General features: G+C 42.7%; 1 protein-coding gene across 2 annotated transcripts in view; it reads right to left on the bottom strand.

Annotated features, from left to right (window-relative positions):
- LOC103376578 (low-density lipoprotein receptor-related protein 1-like) overlaps positions 1-13,266 on the bottom strand; it is a 99,710-nt gene extending 86,444 nt beyond the window's left edge. For both annotated transcript variants that reach the window (XM_008306993.1, XM_008306994.1), the window contains exon 1: positions 12,625-13,266. In XM_008306993.1, the coding sequence (XP_008305215.1) occupies positions 12,625-12,721 (97 nt within the window). In that variant the 5' untranslated portion in view covers positions 12,722-13,266. The remainder of the gene's footprint in view (positions 1-12,624) is intronic.
- Positions 13,267-14,070: the final 804 nt, after the last annotated feature.

Below are 14,070 nucleotides of genomic sequence, written 5' to 3'. Positions count from 1 at the left end.
TGATTGAGTTGATGTTTCTGTATCATCTGAGCTCATGTTTCTGTCGGCGCCTCGTGTAGGGCGAAAGGATTTCGCGAGCACACTCCCTCTTCATTTCTTCCTGTCATCACAGTCATTATGTTGAATAAGAAGTGGTCTGGGGTTATTCTTCCAACATCTTTGACAACCTTGCCTCAGTGATTCAGTCCACCCACCTCAGCCCTCTGGAACAACTGATGATTTACATATTTAATGTTATTTTTACAAAGTGTTGCACATAGACGAGTGTTAACATCTCCATTGTATAAACAAGGGTTTTTCAACTTGGGGTCAGAGCATTCGGGGGCCGTGACTGGAAACGGGGGTGTTACCAGTGGTTTAACTTCAGGGGAGAAGCGGGGGACAGAATAAGGGTGGATGATGGGATGAAGCAGGATAAACAGGATGACTGTATTTACATGTAAAGCTAGCCGCAAACTCCAGCAGTGAAAGGGATCTTGAAATGGGGCTCAACCTAAATACCATGAATTCAACCTGACACATTGCTGCGCACATTAACACACTCCGCTCTCATCCTCCTCTGTGCACCGCTGCGATCAGTAGTGTGTGTGTGTGTGTGTGTGTGTGTGTGTGTGTGTAGATGTGCGTAGAGGGGCATCTTTTTCGCTCTCAGAAGTCACAAGGTGTTGAATTATTCATGAAATGCAACCGGGCTTGTGTTAAAGCGTTTCCTCTTTGCTCCTCATTGCTCTTCTCTGGTGCGCGCGAGCATGTTTATTTGTTTGTTTGTTTCGAGGTATCGACACCGGCCTTAGCAGGCAAGCTAGTTGCGGTGCGTCAGCCCGTTGTGTATTGTTTATTTAGATGCTGACTTGCTCCGACTCTCCGCTTCCAACGACGGCCGGGGGGGAGGAGTTCGCACCCACCTCGGCCTCCGCTGCGAGCTGCTGCTGACAGAAACGTATCAGGGATGCAGGGGAAGTAGGTCAAGAGGTTAGCTAGCTGGAGGTGAAGCCACGCTGGAATAGGTAGAGGGAAGAAAAAGGCAGTGCTGACAAAGGCCATGTTCAGAGCTGCCATTTAAGTTAGTCTCAGGCCAATCAATCAATTCTGCGCTTCTACAAATACACAATGAAAAATCTTTGTGGCCTTTTTTCCTCTCCTCGCATGCCACTTTTTCATCCTAAGCGAGTGATCCTGAAAAAAAAGAGGAATGATATTTTACGGTTTCTTTGTTAATCATATCTACAGTCGACACACATCAAAGAACTATAACTGGTGAATAAGAAATAATCTTAAATAAAAAAAAATGCAAGAAATCAATACCTATAGACTTTGCTTGCCAACAGTCTCCTTCTAAAGATGAGCTGATGGATGCTGATTTTGTTTTGGGTTGGCAGAACAGACACACTGCAGAAGTAATATGCAGGTTCATTTGCATATCTGGAGAGGAAATGCAATGTGGTCTCTGGAGACAGATGTTCACCTACTTGAATGTGAGTTACAAATGCAATCAAAAAGTGACACGGGGTCACAGAGTATTACATCCTGGTTTAATAGGAATCTTCAGTAAAATTCATTCTTGGCAAAGCAGAGAAAGAAGGTAAAGAGATGGGTATGACACTGGAAGTGAGCATATCAGACGGACTGCAGCAGCGAGAGCAAAGGCAGCAGTGGGTAGTGAGCTGCAGCACGTAGGGGGGCAGGGCCCTCACAGCTGGGGACGGGCCTGAAGATCTGAGAACAGGCTGAGCTGGGCTGGGACATTGAGATGGGATGGAGGAATGTCACACATGCTATCAATGAGCTGCCTGTGTGTTTACAAAAGTGGAGGCTGCGTGAAAATGCTTTGGGTCTTCGCCATTTGGGGCCGGATCACAAAATCCACTGCCCTCTGCCCCCGCCGCCGTCTGCTAGTCCTCCAAGATGAGCTCAGTCTGGTTGGGAGGAAGAGTCCTCTCCTAAGGCAAACACAAGCCTCGCCCCCAGCCACAGCACCATTTCCTCCGACACCCACAGCAGAGCTATAAATAAGTTGGAGGCCTGCCCTCTGAGATCAACCAGGGCACTACAAAGCTCCAGCAGACACTGAGACTACTGCCTCATCACACACCACTCAACAGCGGTTGAGGGGAAGGCAGATCTAAAGTACTGTCGACAGTGGTGCTGAAGGGGAGCTTGAGCAGTTACGACTTTCAAAGCCGACCGTGTAAGGTATCACGCAAGAGACCTTCGTGCAACCAGACCGCCACGAGTCAAGTGTCCATGAGCAGGACAAGTTTGACCAACTTCCTGCTTTGACCTCCCAGTGGAGGGAGACTTGAAACCAGAATTTCCCAGTAAACAGTAAACCTGTCGGAATAACAAGACCAGCAGGTTTCTCGCGGCTCTGTTGGTACAACGAGGCAACTAAGCATCTGCTTGCTAGATCAAACTAACATGCTGATGCTACGTAGGTATAATGTTTACTATGTACACCATCTTAATTTAGTGTGTTAGCATGCTAACATGTACTGAATAACACTAAACAGCAAAAAGTACAGCAGAGGCTAATGGGAGTGTCGTACAGGTCAAGCTACGATTTTAACCCGGTGGTTCGTCCTGATGGGGAATGTGTGCAGTAATCATCCAAATGGTTGTTGGGACATTTAACTCAAAGCAACAAATATCAATCTGGTGGTGGTATCGAATGGAAAAGAAAAATCACCAAGAAAATCTAATTCCATGAAAATCTAATTTCATGACAATCTGTTGAACAGTCGAGATATTTCAGTCTGAACCAAAGTGGTCCACTATCTGACACTCTCACAACTACAGCCAAGACACTAGATCAGAAGATTGTTAAATACTCTTCAGGGATTCAGTACTAGTCAACTGGATTTCTTTCAGTTCTTGAAAAAAAAACACTACTCTCAATTCTGAGGAAGCCTCCCGGTTGGAAAGTGAAACACTTTACCAACCACAAAGAGAAGTCCAGTTACCATCTACATCTACCATCTGGGACACCAACCTGGATGGATGAGAGTCTCCACAGACTCACTAAATACAGTTTTGCACGAACACATATGATTATTTGAAGGATATCCGTTGCACAAGTCTTATTTCATAACCTGGGAATCTACCTGCCTCTGTGAAGTACCAGTCGTTGGGTTTTCCCCCCGACGTTGGTGAACTTGTGTCAGTCACGCACATACCTTGGAAATGTCAAAGGAAAAACACAATGTAGCCATTTGAGCTCGCGAAAAGTTAGTGCATTTACATGGCAGCAGCTGCTTTCCTTTACTACACACAAACAAAACCAAACTTCCTCAGGCTGCAGCTGCTCTGATCGGAGGAGGTGATCCTTCCTCACTGCAGAGGCTTCGTTACTGGTTCTGATTCATCCAAAACGACTGCAGAGAAGCAGAGAAGCACCAGGTGGGTGTGTTGGCTGAAGTCACTGCATAGCGTAGTTATTTAAAACACTTACTGGGAGTGTTGAAATGTCTAATGGGAAAAAATACACGGTTTAGTCTATGGAAGATAGCGTGTACTGGCACAAATAAAACAGCTTCTCAAGGGGAGAAGATGGGGCTGCTCTCCCAGATACTTCTGGCTTGTGGGCCTGATAAAGCTTCATTACGTTTTCAAATATTTAGCAGGAGGAGGTTTGTATAGGGGTAAGATAAACAAGCCGAATTGTATGTCATCAATCTCGACATTGACGCCCAAGTGGCAAAACCTTGACTCGCACTTTATCTCTACAAAGAGCCACAGACTGTGGAACAGCAACACAGCCGGTTTAACATTGACTCACTGCTAAATATCTTGACAGAATGCAACAGAACAAAACATCAGCAATGCTGCAGGGGATTGATGATAAACAACTCACACAACACATTTCTCACAAAATGTCAAGTGAGAAATGCCTTTTTGTAATATTTTTTTCTACAGAAACTCCAGGATCTCTAGAGACGTCACAATAATGGACTTTCTTTTAGAGTTTCAACGACACAGTGCCAATTTGGGCCGATAATGAGATGGCAAACAACCACGAGGACCAAAATGGAAATCATAGAGGATAGGCTGAGGTAGAGAAGAAAGAGAGAAAAAAAACAAGGGTTAGTTAGTTAGTTAACCTCTAGGTTGACCTAAGGGGGATCTGCTAAACACCAAAAAAAATTAGGAAAGAGTGTATTGGCCCTGTTTGGCTGCGGCCTGCCACCTCTTCATCCACCTCCACAGCCGAGGCATGAACGCTTTAGGATTTTGTAATGGAAGAGAGTGAGACGAAGGAAGAGGGAGGGAAAAAAGTTTTCCAATTTGTCATGTTACAAAACAGAGAGCGAGAGGGAGAGAGAGGCCCCAGCTGTGCCTCTTAAATAAAACTTTCTGGCAAGGTTTGGAAGAGCTGCGAGAGTCTAGTCAGTGGTGACCAACTAGTTATAGAAGAAGACTGTAATTAAATACAGATTAATACCAAAAATAGAACACAAAGAATGCTCGTGTTTTAATAGCTCCTACGTTATCTCTGCATTTTTGAAAAACAGTCATGCAAGTGAAAGTTCGCGGATGCTTCTGAATGTTTTTACTCTATGGTTGTTTTGTTTGTGAGTCTATGTAAGTGTACGTTGCACTTAGAGCTGAGGAGACTTAACATCAGGAATGTGTCCATGCCCTGATGACGGCTGCCAAGTAAAACCGGGCTTCGTCATGCAGGACATATACAGTCCTGCCTGTTTTCTTTTTACAGGTCAGATCTAAGCAAAGAAAAAAAAAAAAAAAGTCAGTCAATTTAAACAAGCTTTAGTGGCGTTGTGAGGCAGAACCTATTAGGTGAAGCAGAGTAATCAAATGTGAACTTAATTAAGAGCTATTTGGATGTCTGGCTGAGATTTCACCACGTCTCAACTCCAGAGTGGTAATCAACCATGACTGCTATTTGTACTGGACTCAGTGTTTGGGCTCAGAGGGAGGAGGCCTCGACCTCCTTCGCTTCCACATAAGGATTAAAACGAATTCAGCAGCAGAGCGGGGACGATGTAGAAAAACCACAAGGTGTGAGCTGCCATTGTCAACTTAGTCAGTTTAGACAAATCCCTTTACTGTACCGCCACTAAGAGCGCATGCTGTATGTAGCAGCGGAGGGAGAAAAAAATGACAATTAAGCCTACTTAGTATGCTGCCGAGGGAAACATATTAAAGAAGATTATGAGAAATTCTTTAGTGCCTTTTCATAAGACCAGTACAAATTTCAAATCTCAGTGTGACGCATGAGCCCCATGTAACAAGACTAGATTCTCTGGAACATTCTTTCATGTTCACTATCCACGTTTTGAAGCATCCTTGGCATCCAATGAAATATGTAACTTCAGCGAAAAGGGGTCCTTGCTGTGATTCTGTAGTGATGGAACCTTGAACAAGAAAAATAACAAGAAACCCTTGGACACTGCTTGTAATGCTTTAAAGTTTGCTTTAATTGCAGGTGTTGTGGAAAAAGTCTGCATGATAATCCAGGGAAATGGTCACTTTCTAGCCCAGATTTAGATGAAAAGATTTGATACCACTGTCATATAAGAGGGTACTTCAAAATCTTCACCTGGAAACAAAGAGCGTTACTCATATCTTGGGGCTTAACTGTATATTATAAAGCCTTATATCATTGTCCACAAAAGCTCAAATGTTTGAAGCAATCAAAGAAGAAAACAGTGCTGTTGCTCCAGGTTGCCCGTCCATAGAGCAAAGGTGGCTAAAGCAGCGAAATTAGGTCTGAACTGTTGCCCCACGCACCTTACTTACCCTACCTGATTTCTATCGGTTACCCAAACTCCAATCCCACTCGTGTGGTCACCATTTTCGTTGATGAGGTTGTGCATGTTGTTAAGGACTGCACAAGACGTGACCCTCTTAACCAAGTACATTGATGTTAAAAGAGACTATAGTAAAAAATAATGCCTGTAATGTTTACTGGTAAGGTTGAGAGCTTTTTGAAGTGCCATCGTCAGCTTAACTTAGCATGACGGGAGGAGAAACAACTAGACTGTAGAAAGGTAACACAATCTCCCTACCAGCATCTCTGTTCAGCAGTGAGCTTTTACGAGTCCTGAAAGGTTTTGTTGCTGTTTGACAGTGCCAGGATAACTACTATGCTAAGCCAATCTCCTCATGTATTATTAACTTACCCAGAATATTAGACTATTCCTTTATGAAATTTCAGTGACCGACATAGCTGTGTCAGTGAATTCACACAATCCTTACAAAATACTTCACAGAAACACAGGAAGATGTTCAGGTGCATTTATGAAACATATTCCATTTGGAGCGTGTAGGCTAATAATAGTGGAGCAAACAGCCACCCATTCTCCTCCAAGAAGCCCACAATGCACATAATCAGAGAGACCACACTGTGCCTACACACAGACATCTGACTGTGGCAAATCTTTCACACTAAATGCACAATTGCCTGAAAATTGTGTCCAGTATTCAGAAATATATTCACATATTCAACGTATTGGATGTCCTTAAAATGTTAACCCATAAACATCCCTGATCTGCACTGTGTGTTTGCTCGGGCTGAAGGCAGAAACAACAATTGCGCGTCCACTAAAAGGTCATGTGAGGTAGATTTCTGCCACACAGTGAAGGGTGAGCGCCTGCTTTAGGGATTAGTGTTACAATTAGGCTTATGTTAAGGTGAAGGTTTGGTACTTTGTGTTTTGGATTAGAAGTTTGCAAATAAATCTAAATCACGGTTGCGTGAATAGTGACCTCGGTGGTGATGGCGTCGGAGCACGTGCGGATGTATTGTTTGAATGAATCAGGGGTCGGGGAAAAGTTCAGCAGGATGAAGACCGTGAGGACTCCTATGACAGATATCCAATTGTGATGGCCAGATGCATAATGTACATTATCAGGAAGCACTGCGCAGAAGAATGAGGTCTGTTTGTTTAGTTCAGGGAATAAAAATCACAATAGGTGTGAGTCTGCTCTGTCTCACATTTGTCCCTGAAATTAAAAAAAAAAATGCAAGTCCATGAAAAAAAAATCTAGCAGAGGCTTTAGTAGATGCAAATGGTTCTATTTGTTTGTGGTCTTATGCTGAAAATTGACTGAATTTCACTTAACGGAAATTAGAAACTTAAAAAAACACAATTTCTGTTGTGGCTGGAACTGAAACTCAACAATTTTTGCGGACAAGAGAATTGATCTAGAGCATTCAAAAAGTGAAGATAGATCTTATGCAGCAACGATATATCACATTGCAGTGCAATGCATTATGTAACCTTCAAAACAACCTGCAACATGGCAAATCAGGGTCACAGCTTGATACATGAGTCATAAATAGAAGTGATCCTTTCAAACTGACACTTAGGAAAGGAGTGAAACCCATCTGATGCTGTCTGGATCAGCATGAAAGCTTAAACATGGCTTTCTATCACTTTCGGGTTACTTTAGTATATAAGGGGCAATGCAAGATTGCAGAATAAGTTGCATAATATAACAAAAGACTGTCCAAAAGGAAAACAACATTGCCAGTGTGGTAAATTCCTTTCAAATGGCAGATTTACACAATACCCAAGTTTTAGCAACCTTGTGCGAATGTGATGGTTGCAGCTGTCGATCATGACGACTGGAACTGTTCTGAATGGAAAAAAGAAAAACGAGCTGAATGAGTGTTTGGTGTCTTGCGTCATAACTACAGTTTCCACCTGAAAGTTTAAGACAAGTTTCTCTCTATCTTGCACAATCACTTACACGTTTATAACTTTTATCTGCTGAATTATCAAGACAGTTTGATCTGTTCCATCGATCACTCCCACGCAAACACCAGCTGCTGCCTTAGAACTACTGTCGACTTTAATGCACTGGGCAAAACAAGTCTCCTCAGTGTGTTGGACTTAAGATTTGAAGCAGTGATCGATATTTTTATGTTAAAAGTAGACCACATTTTTTGTGATAAATCAAAACAGAATTTGTGTATTTTAGCTCATTATCTTGGTATTGTAGTCTGATTTGAGTCACTCTTGCTCTTTTGTTTTTCTTAAAACTCTAAATACCTGCTGTCTGCTACCTGCCCAGCACAAAACTACAGATAAACAAAGTCAGGGGAGCTGATTTTTTTCCCTCAGGAGTTGGTGAAGAGCAAAGCAGAGCTCCAAAAACAAACAACAAAAAAAAGGATATTGGAAACACAACATAAAATAAATGCTTTTAAAACAGCTCATTTCACCACCTTGCATCTACAGACAGATATAATAGCCCTACATATATTTTTGAAAAAAAAAAATGCCATTAGCATTCAATCCCCGGTTTCACTGTGTGCCTCATCAAACCCAATTATAAATGTTTGCAGGTGGGAAGAAGCAAACACGGCCGCTAATTTTCCAACTGACGTCGGGGTGACTGTGGCTCGAGCGGTGGAACTGGTTTGTCCACTAATTGCACGGTTGGCGGTTCGATCTCTGTCTCCTCCCGTCCGTATGCCAAAGCATCCTTGGGCAAAACGCTGAACCTGACGTCGCTCCCGATTGCCAGACGAGCATCTTGCAGGGCAGCTGCACTGTCGCTGGAGTGTGACTGTGTGTGTGTGTGTGTGTGTGGATGAGAAACCCAGTAAAGTGCCTTGAGCGACGCTACGGTATAAGCACTATATAAGTGCAGACCATTTACATTTAGTCCTGTACACTACATTAGGCAAACTGTGGAGCTGTCTGCGAGTCATCACTACTGCCCTGAAATCCTGCTCTCCTGCTTAATTGTCTCCTCTTTTCCTTCCTATTCCAAGTCTCATTAGAAAGTTTTGCACGACTCTTTTTTCCCCAAATGACTTGTTTTTAATCTCTGATGTTTAAAAAAAAAAAAAAAAAGACCACCCTTTCTACATCTAACACATTCCCATAGTGTTTAATGAATGACATCAAACCTTTGGTCATCATGCAAGAAGAGTTTTGTCCCACAAGTAACTAGTGAACCAGCGAGACTTTCCAGGCAACACATTTGGTCCGCACTGCAAATCAAAAACTTCTGGCGAGGACCTGTATTCATTAGTGAGTTTTCCTAGCTTTTACCTTCACATGTTAAAATCAGTAGAACGTGTTGCGAACATACAGAGGTTGTGAGTTCACGATGTCCCCCTCCCCCCCGATCAAACTTCTGCTCATATTCTTTCAGAGGGCCTACCGAAGCTGTGCACCGTCTTCAAACCTTAAATAGCTCCATCTTGATAGTGTATCTCAATCAGTGGATCACAAGTCTGAAGTGGGTCACAGAGCTGTTCTGACAAGTTTGCCAACATGTACCAAGAACATTGTGGATGGACGACTTTTAAACGGCTTCAAAAGCGTCACGCAACGATGAAAACGTTCTCTGTTCTATAAGCATTTTTAAATTTGGATATCAGATCAACACCATCAACATGGGAGCATCTTACTGCTCTATTTAACATTTTGCAAAACACACTTTTTCTTTTCTTTTTTTTTTTTACATGGAAGTTTATCCACACAAAAAGTGAAAAACTAAAATATACTTCTTTTCCTGGGGGCTATGTACCGACTATTCCTTCGCCAGGAGCAGTGACTTCATGGGTTCTCTGCTGGTTGCCTCGTTGCAAATTTCAACACCTCCACAGTGGCTTTGTCTAGTTGTAATGTTAAAATAAGCCAACATATTAAATATACGGATACAGGAGTAGAAGCTGCACGTTTTTCAAAATGTCAAACTGTTTCTTTAAGGCTCACAACAGAGGGATTTCTTTTTTTATGAAATAAAAGTGAAGAAATAAGACGAGCAGTTAAGTGTTTTGCATGTCATCGGAGATCTTACTGTGACCGTTATAAATCAAGGACAATGAGATTTCATATTATGTGTGAAATGGTTGCGAGTTATATTATATCACCTTAAGGTTTGTGCCATTTCAGTGTCTGTTCTTACAGCAGTACAGAATTTAATAGTCACTGTTCAGCCACATAAATGATGTGAGTTTAACTCAACCTAAGAGTTGTTTTTCTTTAGGATAAGCTGCTCAGTTATGCAGTCGTGGCTAGTTTACAATGTGTCATATAAGGTATTTAAGCACCATGAACTAATCTCAACCACATATGTATAGCAGATTCAAACATACTCTTTATCTGTTATTTCCATTAACTGTTACATTTTTTAATGAAACAAGGATCTAACAAAGGCCCTCTGTATTCCATATTGCCCTCAGTTGTCAGTAAACAGTGAAGTGGTAACCTTTTGGCCGTGTGGATGTTATTGTATCGGCAGTATCACTCTACTAGCAGCCAAATGCTGAGCCACTTCTAAGGCCTCCACCAAATGTTACCGACATCCACAGGGGACAAATCAGGAGAGGAGAATCACTGCACGCTGAGTTAATTAAGAAGGAAGGATCCTGATGCTATTTCAAATGATAAGATTTCACATTTGAGGAAGGAAGTCGGCAAAAAAAAAGGAGAAATGATTCAAGTTAAAGTGACCAACATGATCTCAAATGCACTTCTGCATTTCTATTTTCTATGAGAAGGGTTGTTTTTCCCCCCCGGAAGCCTCACAGGGACAACACTGTCCATTTGTGAGGGGCCAGTGATCTCTTTTTGAAATGACATTAGTATTTTAGAGTGAAACAATGTGAATTCTTTCATTAGGGCCTTTTTTTTTTTTTTCTTCCACTGGGCCCCCAATTAGCAGAGAGCTCTGAACAAGTTGAGACTGTTCATGGAGGTCTCTTCTTGGAAACAAAGGGCAGTTTGGACCCAATTAAACTTGGGGTTTGCTGGTACCCCAGGGACTTTACACTGGCTACAGCACTGAGACAATGAGAGAAAACCTTTAGAGGTCTCAAAAATGGGAAAAAGACATTTAAGACAAACTCTGAAGGGGGGGGGGACTTATGTGGCTCAAAGGGTGCAAAAAACAAGGTGAATGATTATCAATTGGTGATTGGTGTATCGTATAGTAGAAAAATGTTTATTTTATTATAGAGACCAATAAGCTTCATAATCTTCAAAATGTGTGCAGCCTATTTGGTGAATCTCCCATTTATTCCGAGTGATTCATACATATAAGCCATGTCAACAGTATATTTCCTCGAGACGCTGCCAAGCACAGCAGCCTCTGCATCCCAGTGGGTTGTCAAGCAAAGCTCAGGTTTGGCGATCTCCTCTGTTTTTACTGCACAAGGCTGACGCATCAAATCATGTCAGTACGACTCAGAGGGAGGAAGATTTCACTAAAACAATAACTGTGCATCCAGGCAGAAGCTGTTTGTTTAAAAGGCAGGATTACTCAGCTGTTGCTGTGGACCGACGAGCAGAGAGAAACTGCAGGTGATTACAGGCTATCCAAGTGGATCTTCAAGGTGGTAATTTATGTGGATTTCGCTCCCTAAGAACCTCAACAGCGCCGGATTGCCAAGCGAAATGAGAACGACTTCAAAGGCGCGGGGAAGCGTTTATGACTTGATGATGAATCTCACAAAATGCAGCTTGTGGTTTAAATCAGTCATGCTGTTAAAATCCCACCGAATTTAATGAAAAGTCAAATTTAGAACCCTCGATTTGCTTCACAGCAACTGGTGCTCCCGCAGCAGCAGCAATCTGAACACATTCTGGTGAAAATACACTCACATTTTCCCTCCACCTGCTAAGAATCGAACAAATCTGATACGTCTTTGATAACACCCTTTTTCCTTTCTTACCCCCATCTCTCCAAAAAAACAGGAACAGGACTTAATAGTTTCCAGAAGTTGTTCCACTTTGTTTAGGTGAGTGTGCAACAAGGTCGTAGGGGGAGCTGTTTTGAACTGCACACTATCTGCCTGCAGATCACAATATGACTATTGGCATTCAGGGGTCGTAGCTGGTTACAGCCCAGGCGATAACCTGACTGAATCTCACCGACGCCTGTTGATGGCAGCAAAAAATCGGATGAGGAGAAATCTGACTGCGATGGTGACATGAAGTCAACATGGATTAATCCATCACTAAATAGGAATCACTCAGCCACAGAGAGCGATTTAAACAAGAGATTAAAACCACAGGCACACTTCGATTGCCCAACAGGGTAATAAAAGTGTTGCAGGGTTGTTTGACTGAGAGATTGCTCAGCTGCTGTCATCACATAGAGAAAAAAAAAAACTGTTGAACTGACTGAAGACAACACACATTATATACATCACAGCTCAGCAGAAGCCTCCAAAGCAGTCTGATTTTGTACTTTTTTATGACACCATCATGGATTTGCCTCTGTGGCAGTAATCAAAAGCAACACTGCTGCTTGGGTTTCTCATTTCCCTGTGAAACATGTGGTGGTTTAAAGCAGGTATTGGAGGCCTGTGCTACAGTTTCATCACTGAATGTCAGTGTGAATGCATGAGAGCAGCCTGTATCCTGCAAAAAGGAGGGGGTGGGGGGGCAGACAAACGAGCGATCAAGTGCTGTGACATTGCAATATTCACATGTTACACTGGCAGACAGGAACAAAAGAGCGCTTTAATTGTCTCATCCCCCTCCACGTTGCTTCACTCAGTCGTTATTCCTCCAGCTAGGATACAAGTGAGGCTACTCTGATTGCACACACACACACCAAACAGAACAGAAATCCTGTGTTAATCAGCATGCACACTCCTGATGGGCTCTAGTTTAAATTCGTAAAGCTTCTGCTTACCATCAATAGCCCTGGCTGGAGCGATTACTTCCAAACTGTGCAAGAATCCCAAGAAAAGCAATCCCGTCGCCAACATGTTGGCCGTGATGCGCAACATCGTAGCCTATCTTGGAAGAATATTAGTCATCAATCGCTTCTTGGTCCCTGTCAAAGCAGGAGGTTGCAGATAAGCGACGACGTGTAACCGGGCGGTGATGCTCTCCTCGCTGGAAATCCGCTTTCTTGGGTGCGCAATGAAGCTGCTGCCCACTCGGGGAGTAATTTTTGCAGACTGTCAGGAAAAAAAAAAAGAAAGAAAAGAAAAAAAAAAAAAGAGAAAGCCGAGGCTTGTCCCCAGCCCGGTTTTTTGTTTTTAATTTTTTTTTGCTCTAGGGGGTCCTCAGATGCATGGACAGCCCTGCCACAAAGGCTAGCAGGCTGGAGTGAGCATCAAGCTAGCCCGGCTGGTAGTCGAGATGAAGGGAGAAGCTGGCGCCTGTAATCATGCAGTTGTCCGTCTTTTTTTTTTTTTTGTTCTCCTTGGCCCCGGTGAAGAAAGCCACAGGAGGGAAATAAAAGAAGCGGATCAAATGTTTTTGCTCTCCTCCAACCCGCCGCCGCCTCTTCTGCTGCTGCTGCTGCTGCTGCTGCTGGCCGCAGATTGAGCCTGAAGCCTGGAGCCCAGTCAGTCAGTCAGCGGGCTGAGTGACGTCGCAACATCAGTGCTGGAGCTGCTGGGTGCTGCTGGGTGCTGCTGGGCCCTCCTCCTCCCTCAAACCCCCTCATCCACCTCCACTTACACATGACATGCTTCAGACCTGCACCCTAAATAATTTTTAAAAAATGAGACACTAAAGCACTTGTGAGTTAGCTGCACTCCTGTTGACTGATTACTCCAAAGTGAGTTAAATTCACTTAACTTCATAAAAACTAGTTCAATAAACTTAAGATATTAAGTCCAGTCAACCACTCCCCTGTGACTAGTTGATTCAAGTTAATTCAACTGAAAATGTGCTGGCTTAGCTTGAATGTATGCTTCAATCGGTAACAGGCCATTGAACTAGTTTTATCCAAATTAACTTAACAAGTAATATAAAAGCCACTGATTTATGTTAGCTGTACTTAAACCATCACCCTCAAATGAACTTAACTTAATTTTAATGAAAGTCAGCTCAAAGATTCCAGTTTTTCCAACTTGCTTGACATGCTTAACATGATTGTGTTGTTAGACTAACTGTTCTTTCCTTTTTGCTACTGAAGAAACATGGTTATTATAATGTCAGTCACATGTTGAAGAAGTAGCAAAACTATTTTTGCACTTTTGCCTAAATTACAATATCACTTTAAACGGACTGAGTGCAATTGCAAGTTGATAGAATCCCAGACTAGAATTCAGGACTTCCTTGTTGCCCTACGTAGAAGGTCTTTCACGATCCATTGGACCCCAAGAAAGAATATGTACAAAAT

This window comes from Stegastes partitus, unplaced genomic scaffold (assembly GCF_000690725.1).
Source record: "Stegastes partitus isolate 25-593 unplaced genomic scaffold, Stegastes_partitus-1.0.2 Scaffold51, whole genome shotgun sequence".
NCBI classification, from domain to species: domain Eukaryota; kingdom Metazoa; phylum Chordata; class Actinopteri; family Pomacentridae; genus Stegastes; species Stegastes partitus.
The sequence above is the reverse complement of the archived record's forward strand: the minus strand, read 5'-3'. Positions and strand labels throughout refer to the sequence as shown.